The sequence below is a fragment of the Dermacentor variabilis genome, chromosome 1 (genome assembly GCF_050947875.1).
Source record: "Dermacentor variabilis isolate Ectoservices chromosome 1, ASM5094787v1, whole genome shotgun sequence".
In the NCBI taxonomy this organism is placed as follows: domain Eukaryota; kingdom Metazoa; phylum Arthropoda; class Arachnida; order Ixodida; family Ixodidae; genus Dermacentor; species Dermacentor variabilis.
Window position 1 is genome coordinate 61,826,714 of NC_134568.1, and position 14,711 is coordinate 61,841,424.

General features: G+C 44.4%; 1 protein-coding gene across 2 annotated transcripts in view; it reads right to left on the reverse strand.

Moving 5' to 3' along the window:
* Positions 1–14,711, reverse strand: part of LOC142578616 (follistatin-related protein 5-like) — a 513,022-nt gene that overhangs the window by 28,554 nt on the left and 469,757 nt on the right. For both annotated transcript variants that reach the window (XM_075688041.1, XM_075688035.1), the window contains exon 12: positions 3,743–3,928. In XM_075688041.1, the coding sequence (XP_075544156.1) occupies positions 3,743–3,928 (186 nt within the window). The remainder of the gene's footprint in view (positions 1–3,742; positions 3,929–14,711) is intronic.

Here is a 14,711-nt window from a genome sequence, read left to right on the forward strand (position 1 = left end):
TTAATCTCCCATACAAAGAGGCGGGTAAAGCAGTAGAGCAGCAGCTTCCAGCTTTGTTTTATGCGAACGATATTGTGCTGCTAGCTAACAAGAAAAGTAATATGCAACGTCTGGCTAATATCTGTGGACAGAAAGGCGAGAATTTAAGTCTGAAATTTAGCGTTCAATATAAGGAATTATGCGATTCAATGAAAACAGTGAACATACAGTGTCTATTCAGGGCCAGGAAATACCTCGGGTAAAAGAATATAGATACCTTGGTATATGGACAAACGAAGGCAATAGATATATGGAAACACAGGAAAAAACAATAACAGCGAAGGGGAACAGAAATGTGGCCATAATGAAACACAGAGCGCTATGGGGATGCAATAGGTACGAGGTGCTCCGGGGTACGTGGAAAGGTGTAATGGTTTTCGGACTTACTTTTGGAAATGCGGTTGTTTGCTTGAAATCAGGGGAACAATCAGGACTCGATGGCAACCAAAGGTCAGTGGGACGCCTCGCATTGGGCGCTCACGGGAAGACTACGAATGAAGCTGTGCAGGGTGATATGGGCTGGACAAGTTTTGAAGTGAGGGAAGCTGGCAGTAAAATTGATGATAAAGAACGACTGAGGGGAATATGGAAGAACATAAATGGGCCGCGAGAGTTTTCCGATATTTGTACAGGAAAAACATTGATTCACAGTGGAGGAAAAGAACTAGGAAGCTTACCAGCAAGTATGCGACCTGTATCGTGAGCAACATGGCAACAAAGAACGTCAAGCGGAAATACAGAGAGGCTCAGATAATCTCATGGGCGGCGGGAATGGAAAAAAAAAAGCCTGCCATGAGTAACTACTTAAGAGTAAAAAAAACTAAATCAAGAAAAAAACGATTTATGATAACTCAAAGGGAAGCTTATTACTTTTCGAAGCGAGATCAGGATGCCTTAGAAACGCACTGATAAAGCGAGATATTAGAAGGAAGAAGCATGTGCTTACTGCGGTAAAGCTAGGGAAACGATGGATCATATTTTATTAGAATGTGAAGACGTCTACCCAGCGGTCGATTTAGGCACCACTGGCCTCCTTGAAGGCCTTGGGTTCAGCGGGAGCAGTGGTAAAGCAAACATGTCCGCAATAGGCAATAGTAAGAGGCGATTGGAGGATTGGTGGAAGAAAAGTAGGGAAACGACAAAAGATAGAGATGTACAAAAGCACAATTCGCAATATGGGATCGGAAAATTCGGGCGTAGTAGTTCCTAGTGTTTCTTTTTTCATTGTTTAACCTAGGTAGGACATTAGGCTGTATAATAGCAAGAGCTTGGTGGCGCAACCCACCGCCCCGTTCCAAAGGGGACGCTCACAACATACATACATACATACATACATACATACATACATACATACATACATACATACATACATACATACATACATACATACATACATACATACATACATACATACATACATACATACACACACACATACATACATACATACATACATAAATACATACATACATACATACATACATACATACATACATACATACATACATACATACATACATACATACATACATACATACATACATACATACATACATACATACATACATACATCCTACAAGAACGTAGAAAGGGAATTCTGCTATGGGATATTCTCAAGCACGAAAGCATAGATAATGGTTTCGGGGAGCTGCTGAGGGAGATATATAGAGAAAATGAAGTGATCGAAATTCACCAAGGACTGAAGCAAGGATGTCCTCTGTCTCGATTGTTGTTCACGCTTTATGTTGAGGGCATAGAAAGACGACTCGAATACAGTGGCTTAAGGTCTGGTTTATAATACATGCGTAATGGTAAAATTGTGTAACAGAAGGTATCCGGACTGACGTATGCGGACGACATAGTGCTACTAGCGGCTAACGCAAGAGATTTGCAGACACTTGCGAATACGTGTGGCAACGCATCGACAAATCTAGGCCTTAAGTGTAGCACAGAGAAATGGGGAATTATGATCATCAATGAAGTGACGAATAATTACGTGGTGTCAATTCAGCAGCAAGTCATACCCATAGTCAAGCAATATAAATACATCGATGTATACATAAACGAAGGAGACTTACTCAAGCACCCACCAAGATAATCTGAAAATAAAGCGGAGCCGGAATGCCGCAATAATGAAACTTCGACCACTTTGAAGCCATAATAAATATCAGGTGGTGCGTGGAATCTGGAAAGGAGTAATGGGGCCAACGCTAACGTTCACGAATGTCATTCTATGCTTAAAATCCGATATCTTGTTGGGGCTGGAAGTTAACCAAAGATAGGTAGGCCGGTGTGGCTTTCGGAGCCCGCAGCAAAGCCCTGAATGAGACAGTGCGGGGTGACATGGGTTGGGCCCTCCGAAGCGCTGAGCAACATTAGTTCTGAACAAAGACTAAGGAACATGGATCAAAATAAATGGGCGGTTAAAGTGCGCAAGTATCCGTACCTGAAAAGCGTGGACACAGAATGGAGGAAGAGGTCAAGAAAGTTGTCAACCATGTACAGGGTAATTGCAAGTGTAAACAGACAACCCGGAGTTATCAAAAAGAAAGTGAGAGAAACAGAGACAGTGAATTGGATGCAAAGAATGGAAACAAAAAATATCATGAAGATTCACGAGAATCTGAAGAAAGAAATTAGAGCGGAAACGCTGTATGACAACACGAAGGGAAGTGCCTTGCTATTTGAGGCTCGAGCTGGTTGCCTAAGGACAAAAGACATAACGGAGCAAATATCCGCAACTAGATGAGGCATGTTTACGCTGCAGCGAAAATCCAGAGACCACTCAGCACATCCCAATGGAATGCGAAGTGATTCATCCAGTGAAACCCGTAGATAACGTACACCTTTCGGCAGCGCAAGAGCCGTTAGAATATTGGTGGAAGAAAAGTAGAGAAGAAATTGATAGGACCGAATCTGTTACGGGCATAAGCAACTATACAAGATAGATATAAAAGTTTTTAAGGAAGACACAAGAACTAATGGCACATAGACAAGATACTACAGTGATAAATATCTGTAGATTTCTGATTAGCTCAAGCAGGCGAGGTGACTATTTGTCGTGACCGCATTTCTAAGGGAATAATAATAATAATAATAATAATAATAATAATAATAATAATAATAATAATAATAATAATAATAATAATAATAATAATAATAATAATAATAATAATAATAATAATAATAATAATAATAATAATAATAATAATAATAATAATAATAATAATAATAATAATAATCGGGAGGCTCTCCTTGGTGGTAGAGACGTATGTGGCTGTACTTGTTCTCAAAGATGGAGAAATGTATTTGCGAAGGCGACGAAGGAAGTTCAGGTCGATACGAGTTGGTGAATATAATTGTAAGAAAACCGTTTTGGAAATGCAGCATGACATTTAAATGCAAGACATCGCCCTTTCTATCTCTCTCAACGCACACGTACACACAGAGACACAGAGGCCGTTGTCATTGTGCATTTAGGGCTTAATTCACAAAGCTTTTCATTCGTAAGTGCAGGTCGCATTCGCTAATTATATGGTCAATATGCTGATTGGCTGGCATTTGCTCTTATGGACAGATTTAGCGTAAGCGCTTTTTTTTGTGTGTGTGAATATGAGCCCTGAACTGTAACCCTCTGTGAACCTGTGACACTGTGCGCTGCCTACATTTCAGCACACATACAGCACTGCGTGGTGCTCATTACCAGGTCAAAATGTCCATCGACTGGCTCTGGGTGCACGGTGTGATGCTTCTTCTTCTGGCTGGCGTCGCGAATGATCTGGATGGTCTTGGTGCCACGGTCCACGGGGCCTCGCCAGCAAAGAACCCACACCTGGTCCAGGTGGGGCACGTAGTGAAGGTCCACGGGGAACTTGTCCGTCACCACCACCTGCATGATAACCAAGTGGTTGTCTGCAAATCTCCTATATCCAAAAGGAAGCCTATTTTCTTAATCCTAAGTATACAGACCAAGAGAGAGAGTGAAAAAGAAGGGTCGGGAAAGGCAAGGAGGTTAAGCAGAAGAGATTCTGGTTTGCTATCCTGCATTGGGGGAGGTGGAAGGGGAAAAAGAGAGAAATAATAGTGGAGGGATAAACATACAGACCAAAATGTAAACAAAAAATGTTTAGCGTTGCTTTCAAATATGACTTATAAAAGCAGTTTTGTTTAACTACTCTAGTTACGAGCAACTATAATATTATTCATCTGGCGTTTATTTCTACACAAGAAAAGTATTTGACCAAAGGCTGCTAAAGAGTTTGTTGTAACATTCAATCACAGCGACTTTTGAGGCTAGTTTCACTGGCACTTTAACATGACTTTCACGCGTATTTGTTACGACTTGTCGGTTGGAAAACGCTCGTGACCCATAAAATACGTTTCATTAATGGTTTCGGTCTGTCTTCCAGCTAGAACGTAACAGTGCAAGCTTGCTTCTCTGGCAACTCCAAGCAGGGCATGCAGAAATGGACATAATACATTTGATTGCGCATTCTCAAGAACATATCGTGCCAGACACAGATTTTAATCGAATCTTCAACGGCAGCATGCAGTAGAGGAAAATCATTTTAGCTTGTCATTCATAACACTTACGACAATGATCGCTGCATTTTTACCTCTTTTCCCCTTGTTGGAATGATTAAACTGTTAATATACCATGTAGAATTTGGGGAGAGCAGTATATCGGAATAAGAAAAAGTCACGCTCGAGCAAGGTAATCAGGGAATGGCTGATCTGAATGCTGTGTCACTAACAGTGGGGCAACAAGGAAAGCCCCTGCCCAGAGCCATCGTTTCGACAAGGCGCTCGTCTTCGTTCCCACGGTCTGGATGATGTAGTGCTTGCACGGCATCCTGATGCGATGTTAAGTCCCGTCGGTGCTGTAACAATCATTCCGACAGAGGCTGGTCGTCCAAGTGGTTAAGCACAACGGAGAGCAATTGTTTCTGTACGCTGTACTGCGGGAACTGGCACAGAACATGACGTGTTGTTTCCCCGTCGCCGCTGTGGCCACAGGCTTATGAGGAGCATGATTTTGTTTACTAGGGAAGAATGTTCTGACGGGCGATGTAATAAGCTCCAGTTCTAAAATTAAAGAGAAAGCTCATACACATTAAAAAGAAAAAAAGCGAAGACAGAGAAAAAGAAAGTTCAGTCATGTAGCCTTAAGGTGCGGTGACATCACCTTTATAGAGGCCTAGAAGTATACCAACGCCGTGTTTCGATTCCTTCCTTGCCATTGAAGTGATCAACGGAGCTAAAGCAAGGAAGGTCGCTGGAACCAATGTTCCGACAAGGGTCTTGTCTTCGTCGGGGCAGCCCTCACGCCCACTGCAGCCCTGCAGTGGGCGCGAGGGCCGCAACTGGAATCGCCGGCGCTGCAATCGTTCTTACGTAAAAAGTTGTATCCCGTGACATCACTTCGCAGCGGTGAGAGCGCGCTCCGATTGTATCCCTCGATTAATTAGGTTTGTTTTATTTTGATTGCTCAAGAACATTGCCCATTGTCGTTGAACAGTACTGAGTCCCCTATTAAAACACACTCAGGAAATAAAGGGTGCTTGGAGTCTACTAGGTGCTATTTAGTGCGCTTATCAGGGAGTACATCTAGCCAAGGCCGGGATTTGTTATTGTTTTGGTTGGATCGTTCATTTAGAACGTAGCAAACAAGAACTAGAACTTTCTATTTGTGCGATAGTAGGTAGAGCAAAATCTGGGTCAGATTAAAACGAAGAAACTTCGGATATTTTACAGCGAAACTGTATACCTCTACCGTCCAAAGAAATTTTCGTGTCGTTGTGGTAAGCAAAAAACTCCCCATACGTGGCCCGATCGCGAAGATAGTGCAATGCCGGGCCGACCCGCGGCGGAGGTGAAGCAGGCACTCCCCATACGTGGGCCGATCCCGAAGATAGTACAATACCGGCCCGACCCGGGGCCAGGGGCGTAGCCAGGGGGGGGGGGGGGAGGGCTTATGGAGCTTCAGCCCCCCCCCCCGAAATTTTTTCGTGCTGTCCATGCACCGCCCACCCAAGCAATCCCCGATGCCGGAAATCATTCTGAATTTTCTCTATAATGTCTTTTTCACGCTCGAAAAGACATTTCAGCGCGATTCTTGCGAACTTGGGCTGGATTTCGCGGCAGCACCCATGCACCGGGAGTCATAACGCCAAGAGCACAAAGTTTCAAGGGCGTTTTGATGGCGAACGGTCTCGCCACGGCATCTTGCGGAGGCCGCGGAATCTACGCAGCACATGGATGTCAATTCCGAAATTTATGGGTGTAAAATTCTCATAAACTTTTGATGTGAAAGGTGCATTGACATTTCCAAAGTTGTGCTTTAGATATTGAATTGCGGAACTTTGTGGGTTTTATGTTACTATATATATTGGACGCCAAAGGTGCATTGACTTTTCTAAAGTCTTACATCGGACCATACAACGAGAGAAGCCAAATCAACACACCGTCAGACAAGTTGACACAGCCAGCAGCGAGGTCGGATGAGATGAAGCGTTGTGGTGGTTCATTTGTGCCGTCATGGCACATAAAAAAATATCAACATTTTTGTTTCACCTACGCCAAAGCATCCGCGTCAAGACACTAAAGTCAGCCAAGGTAACTACGTTCTTATTTATTTTTTCTACTCCGACTTTTCTTCGCGAGGACACATTGAGCCTCTTCAATTTTTTTGTCCTCGCTACCCTACCCGCGGGCTGCCAGAGGGTTTTTCTCGCGTTGCTCCGACCTCCGCGCGGCGCACTTTGGTGCGCGTTCGCTTTTCTCTGTCCGAGTGGATTTTCGCCTGGCAGAGTTTTGGGCACTTTCTGGCTAGCAGACGAGAAAAAGAAACTATCGTCGCTTGCCGTCATCACTGTGGGGACTCGACGAATTGCACCGCGTTCGCTTGAGCGCAACCTCTCCGGAAAGTCTCGTCTCGCCAGTGTAGGATACCGAGCAGTATGCGCATGGTTCTCGGTGGACCAAGCGTCTCACGTTTTCTTCGATATTCTTTCGGTAGCTACATTAGGTGCCCAAAGGAGGCTTTCGATTGTGGCCAACATACTTTGCGCTTTTTCATTTCGGTGCACCGGCCCCACAAAATGAAAGACATTGTTGTGGCGCAGCGAATTGTCGTATGGTGAAAGTTCGATTTTGTTACTTCTCCTTTTGCGGACAGTAATGGGCCACGGGACGCTTCAGTTGCCGGATAGTCTTATTATATATTACTGCGATAGCAATTATATGGACACTCCAGGCGCATTCTTGCCGTTGACGTCGCCCTAATGTTTCGTATAAAGTCCAAGGGCGATAGCATCGTGACCGCGCGCCGCATGCTGTATGTGTGAATGAAAGCGTAGGAAGAGGAGGGGGGGGGGGGGCTAGAATGGATGAGACGACGATGGTGGCTCAGTCTTGTGTGCGCAAAAGAGGAAAGCGGGGAGCAAGCACGCTGCCTTGAGTCGCGTGCCATACATTGGGGGGAGTGGATGGAATGGGGGTGTCATCTAGGATTCTGCGGATCTCTAATTGTGCAACATGTTTATTTGCCTTGTTTGACGCATTGTATACAGTGCCTTTGTTAGATACGTAGATTTATTGGAGACTTATACGTATATTTAAGTATCTTGTTGCAGGGTTTTGTGTATACGTGCAGTGAACTTTGTTTCCCGTGACACTTTTTTGCCTTTTATAAAGCTGTATCTTCGCATTGGTATATTCCATTGTATCTTCGTATTTCTAATGTAGTAGTACATTAATAGTACTAATGTAATAGTACTTCGTAGTAAAATGAAAGTGAGCCTACTCACTCCGCGCAATACTTGTTCGGTCCATTATCTGCGAGGCATGCACCTGACACAGAGGCATCTCTCTGTTACAAAAGTTACACGCAGGTATGAGTATCAAGGTTGTTTAATGCTCTCATACACTGGGTGGAACATGGTTGCGCGAATAATGGACGCTCTAGAACTTGAGCAGCGTGGTGCCCCGAGGTTTCTGACAGCTGAAGGGATTTCCCAAAAAAGAAATTAGTCGCCGTATGGCTGCCGTGTACGTTTAAAATTGCATTTCATTGGCCACTGTGAAGCGTTCGAGCAAACGGTTCAAAGAAGGACGTGAAAGTTGCAAAGACGATCCAAGGCCGGGCCAAAACCATCGTGCAATCACCCCTAACAAAATTGCAAAGGTTGATGAGCTGATAAAACAAGAACGGAGGATAAGCATCGATGAACTGGCAGAGCGTGTGAACATCAGTCACGGTTCGGTTCACGCTATAATTCATGAACATCTCGGTTATCCGCTCTTGTGTGCGCAATGGTTGCCCAAGATTTTGAACTACCGCCAGAAGACGGAGAAGTTCATCGCTGCCTTGACTCATCTGATCCGGTATCACAATAAAGGTGACGACTTTTTGTCTCCAATTGTCATCGGAGACGAACCATGGTGCCACTTCTACGAGTCTGAAACACGACAGCAAAGCTTACAGTGGAAACATTCGAATTCCCCATATCCAAGAAAGGAAAGGCCGTCATTTCCGCCGGAAAGGTGTTGTTGACCTTTTTTTTCGATCGTCAGGGGCCATTACTGATAGAATTTGCTAAATCTTAAGAGACTATCAATTTGTTTTGTTATTGTAAAACACCAGATCGGCTGCGTGTCACAATCAAGAACTACGTGGAAAATTGACGAATGGGGTCATCTTGTTCCACGACAATGTCGTGCCCACGCCGCTGATGTCGTTAATACGAAACTGGCAATGTTCAAGTGGGAAATGCTGCAACATCCGCTATACAGCCCAGACATGTCGCCATGTGACTTCCACTTTTTGGAGGATATGAAAAAACAGCTCAAGCGAACCAGATTCCTGTCGAACGATGACGTGAAAGAGTCAGTTGCAGACTTTTTGAATCAGCAACCCAAGGAATTTAATGAGACGGGAATCACGCGACTCGTGAGACAACGGGACAAATGTCTAAATGATCATGGAGACTACTTTTAAATAAGGTACCCCGTTTGTCATATATTCGCATAGGTTCACTTTCATTTGCCTCGCCCTCGTTTATTTTGCAGAACTCCTGCTTTTTATACGTGCTCTCTGTTGTGGCTATAACATCGGTGCAATTACTCACGATACACGACCGGTGAAAGCTGCTCCTGCGTAATACATTGGAACAAGTGTCAGCGTCATTGAGATTTTTCACTGGCCGTTACATATGTACAAGAATCTAAACAATGTTCTTAAATGACAAATTTTCATTACAATATTTGTCCTCAGCTTGTTAATTTCATGGCCTTTACATTTTTATATCAGCGTCATGCACTGCCTTGCTGGTTTCGAACTGATATAGTTGTAAAGTTCGTGTGATATTTTATTTACTTATTAAATAGAGAAAAGACATGGAAGCATTGATATCGGTTATTTTGGGCACAATTTTTGGCACATACAAGTATATTCTTTGATGAAAAAATACATATTTTACTTGTTTTGATAGTGCGTAGCGTTGAAGAATTTGTTTGCAGCATCTTTAGTAATGACAATGCAGTTATTATTCATGTATTTTATCCCCAGACAAATTGTTTAAGAGGAAGCTTTAGCTCGCACGCAACTGCGACGCGGCCTACTCAAATACATGTAAAACGCAGAAACGTTTTTCTGTGATAACCCCCGGATCGCTTTTAATGAAATTTGTTGCATTTGAGAGAGAAAGTAAAATTCTAATGTCTGTTGGAAGCGGAATTATGATTTAGGGCCTGAACATTGTTTAAATATTTTGAAAAAGTCGAAAGTTACAAAGAAAGAAGTAGAAGCACGGCGTTTACAAACTAATAGCTCTGCATCAAGCACAGATGTCGCTGTTCAGTAAACGGTATCTATTATAACACTCAAAGCGGACAAATTTGATGTATCAATTCATATCTTACGTGAATTGGTTACGTTGTGTACAAGGATTCTGCGAAAGCCGTATTTCCATAATGCTAAATTTCTGGAGATTCACGTGTAACATAGAAATATTGTCCGCAGTAGATGTACTATTAGGTGCAATTCACAGAATTGTGATATCATTTTTCATTGCCTACTTACATAGTTTTAAACTTGATAGTTTTGATTTCTGAAAAACTGCGATTTTGGTGAATTTTTAATAAAGAATTGACAACCTAAATGAAAAATTGGAAACCAACAGTCACTAGAATTTAAGTTTTCCTTTTAAATGCAACAAACCTCGTCAAATTTGGTGCATTGGTTGCCGAGAAAAACGAATTCTCCTTCAACATCTATTTAGATACGAGCACCCGAGCTAAAGCTTCCTCTTAAGGAGGAGACCGAGCGGCAATGTGAGCCCCCCCCCCCCCCCCCCCGCACGAAATTTCTGGCTACGCCACTGCCCGCGGCAGAGGTAAAGCAGGCGTTAAGGGGGCCCACATACACAGCTTCGCTGCTCATCCTTCTTCACAGAGTGGAAGGGCACTGAGTTTTTTTCATACAGAGTACAAAACCTTAAAAATTAGAACAAACAACAAACGCTGTTGCGTAAAACTACAACGAACCGAAATTGCGCGGCTGTACCACGAAAAACGAAGCACGTGACGGCGCTTAAGGAGACGCCCGGGCTTTAACTTTACACGTCACTCGGCGTTGGCGTCAGGCGGCGCCACGGTATGTGCTCGTCCCCAGTACTATGCAAAACAGCCTATACAGTAACTGTACATGATGGCGATGATGCTAATGATGAGGTTGGATGGTGGAGGGGGGGTTTAATGATGATATGAGCATCGCCTTTGAAACGCGGCGGTGAAGCATACTGCCAAGCTCGTTCTTTAACGCTTTCTTTAAATATTGTTATACACTGTATTCACAGTAGAAAGTTTGGTTGATTGCGTATTGTATCTTCCTTAAGTACTACGTACCTTCAAGCCATCTTTTACTAATCTCCACAGCTAGTTTAATTTATGTTTCCCCTGCAGACATTGCCCTTGAAATCTATTGCCTCGCACATTTTAAAGAATATCTTCGACGCTTTACGCACGATTTGCCCACGCTATGCACGAGTCGTCTTCATCTCACCCCGCGTTCCCAAACCCCCTGATCTAGCTTCTAACATATTGCGGCGTTCGCACTGTCCTCTTAATTATCATAAAACTAGGGGTGTGCGAACATTCGATATTTCGAATATGAATCAAATAGAATTTGCCATTCGATTCGTATTAGATTCCAGAATTCACTATTCGGAATTGTCAATATATTTGATTCTGGTATAATATAAGGGATAACGAAAAGTATGGAGTCTCCGGGGAGAAAGAACGAAACAAGCCGGTACTGTTTTAACACTTCTACTTGACAGGGGCACCAGTTTCTCGTCTAATGTACGGAGAAGTCAATTTCTGCCCAATAGCTTCCTGTCATTCAATACGGATGTCTCTCCTTCAGGCACTCAATGCACTTGTCTCGATTTACGTAAAGCAATTTTTAGTTGGCTTATGTAAATCCCGGCCGCATCTCTTGCAGCCAACATACAGTGCTGTAGTATTGCATTGACCTCCTTGAAGGGATGCAACACTCTAGGCGCATGTGTCGGTGTGCTGTTCTTTTCTTTCATTACTGTCATATTGCCATGGCGCGCCAGAGAAATGAAAATTGCTTATCATTTACGAGCTCCCCAGTTGAGTGTGCGTCCTGCTGTACACGGAATTACATGCACGAAGAATATATATATATATATATATATATATATATAAGTCAGCACGCAGGACCCGACGTAACATATGCAGGAAAGAGACGACGAACCCTTTGGAAGGCGTATTTGCTGGTGGACCAGCCGAAAACGTTAACACGTCTTCCGAAAGCTTCGTAGTCTCTTTCCTGCACACACACACACACACACACACACACACACACACACACACACACACATATATATATATATATATATATATATATATATATATATATATTCTGTATTCGATTCAATTGCCCAGCATTTTGTTGGAAATAAACTGAACTGAACTGAACTGAAGATATTCGAAGGCCGGTTTTCCTGAATATTTGTATTTCATTGGATTTTACTTAAACAATACCACTATAGAAAGCTTTTTTCCTGTAGACTTCACTTTTCCCTGTTCGATTGTGTTCGATAGCCCGCTTCCTCCCCATTGCTCCTATCCAATACAGTGTTTTTGCAACTGTTTTTAATATCCAATTTAATATCCAACGCCATAAGAAAGTTCTAGAATAGGGGCCCCAAAGAAATAGCGTCGAAGCCACTGCGCATGCGCGAGACGCAAACTGCGTTTGGGTTTGAGCCCCAAAAGTTGCCCCAAAAAATTTGCGTACAAACTCTACACCCTGCGGGAGCATATACGGGGACACTACACCGCACAGGCCTGGGACGCCATCTTCCGAGGCATAGTAAAGACGTGTCTGGCCAGCCATAACCTCCGAGATTGTCGGCACAGCGCAGTACACGTGGTCATTGTGCACCTTGCGCTGGATTTCCGACAGTGGGCTTCTTCGATTTTCCACTTCTGGCTACCCGCGGGCTGACAGAGCCAGCCAGAGCGTCTTCGTTTTTCTCGGGTTGCTCCGCCCACCGCGCTACGCACTTCCGCCGGGCGTTCGTTTTGCTCGCGCTGGACGGTTCTGGCTACCCGCGGGCTGCCAGAACCTGCCAGGACGATTTTGGTCTGGCTGCTCTCTGGAAGTTCTCTGGCTAGCAGACGACTAAAAGAGGCGATGGGCGCTCGCCGCCATCTTTACGGGGACTTCACGGATTGCAACGCGGGTGCTTGAGGACTTAAATTTACCTCGCTCAGCCAACCGACTACGGTCATCTTCGGATTTCCTTACTTCTAGCGTTTTTTAGGTACTAACGCACCGTTCCGCATCGCGAAGCGGTGTGATACGAGCCGTGGTGAACCGTTTGAAGCTTTTGTGTGCGTGTCCCCAGCTGATTGCTTCTTCGCGGCGGTGAACAGCGCGCCGCGCTCTCATGCGTGCATGTTATCTGCATCGTGTTCCAGGCAAGTTGTAGACGCTCACTCACACATTGCGGTACATTTTGGGTTCGTATTTCTCTGGTGGCGTTCCTTTTCACATATCTCGCGTATGTATATCTCCTTTCTCTGCAGTTAGCGAAGGCCTTGCAGCTAGCCCGTGTTTGCTCCGTCTCTCCGTCGTATGCTGTGGCAGCTCGAAACCGATATGTGTTCGAACTGCAGGCCGTTGATCTAAGAATACACTGATTGCACTAGCTCGGTACATTTAGACACACGTACATAGGCTTATTGCTCTCATGATTGCGACCAATGTTGTTTTTCGTGTGAAACGTTTCGCTCGTCACAGGCGACGTGCATTTTCATGCGCCAGCCGCGTCCCCAGCTCCTTAAATGAGAAGTACCATCAGTCACAACAAACTTTACGAAATCGAAGCCCAAGCAGGTCGACGCGACATTTTATGCGTATGAGCTAGACGTACCCGATAACCTGCTTTTTCATGTCTTGTTATGACACAACGCCAACTCATCAAATGTCGCCGGTGGTCGACGTGATCGCTGCGAGCAGGGATCCTCCAGCTATCGCTTTCGAGTATACAATCACAATTTCGCGTCTTCTCATCCGCCGCGTCGGAGGCCATCTGTTACGCTGCGCAAGCGAGATTGGCCGAATACGCGTCCTGCGCCGAGTCGCGTGAAATCGCGCGAAAGTGATCGTATCCCTGAATGCAACAATATATTTTCAAGCTGGCAACGCATAAATGGGCCGACTACGCCGAGCGCGCGCCGGCCTCGACGGGCGCTGCCATGCTGGTAGCATGTTTACATTTGGCCAGCTGTACCGGCGTTCGATTTTGCAAACTTCGGGCAGGTTCGGGTTGTCTTGGGGTCCCAGCCCATGTGACTTCCTGTCAGAACCGGAACTAACTGGCTGCCATCTAGCTGCCAGCGGGCTGCCAGAACTCCGAAAATCGAAGAGGCCCAGTTTCAGGTGTCATGACCCAGCTGCTGCTACAAACGCAACTTTTTTCACTGCAGGCAGTTGCTTGAAAATATGCTTACTCCCGTAGTGCAAGTAAGATGTCTGGCAAGATAAAAGGAACGCTGATAAACATAACCTTGCTAGCGGTTCGTGTTCATTTATGAAAGCCATCATGATTCGCACTTGGTGGGTCATTGTTTATTACTAGACGTAAGTTTGGAGTTAATGCCTTCAACAACCAAGAAAGAGAGAGATAAAAGAAAGACACACTCAGTAAGTCCCGAGACAATGACTTGGCTAGGCATTTCCACTGCAATGCGCCTCTTCGCACGGCCTAGCAGTCCCAGTCATATAACCGAACGAAGAAACGTTCACAAAAATAATGCTCAATATTAGTGTTCACTTGAACGCCATTATGCGCTGCTCATTAACTCTTTTCACTTTGTGGCCCTCTAAGCGGTCGAATTCATCCCAAGAGGCTGTTGGGGTTATCCGTGGCATAGTGAAATTGGGATTCTTGGCCCGCTAGATGGATGGCAGAGTCAGGAACGACTCCTCTTAAGATGTACACCTCGAAAACAACAATCAACATACAAGAGGGATACTAAGGCTTTAGAGGGGGCTAGTTGGTATTCCATAACAAATGAACCTGAAGCTGTCATTACTGTTTTTTTTTTTCACTTGCCCTTCAAGTTTACTAGCT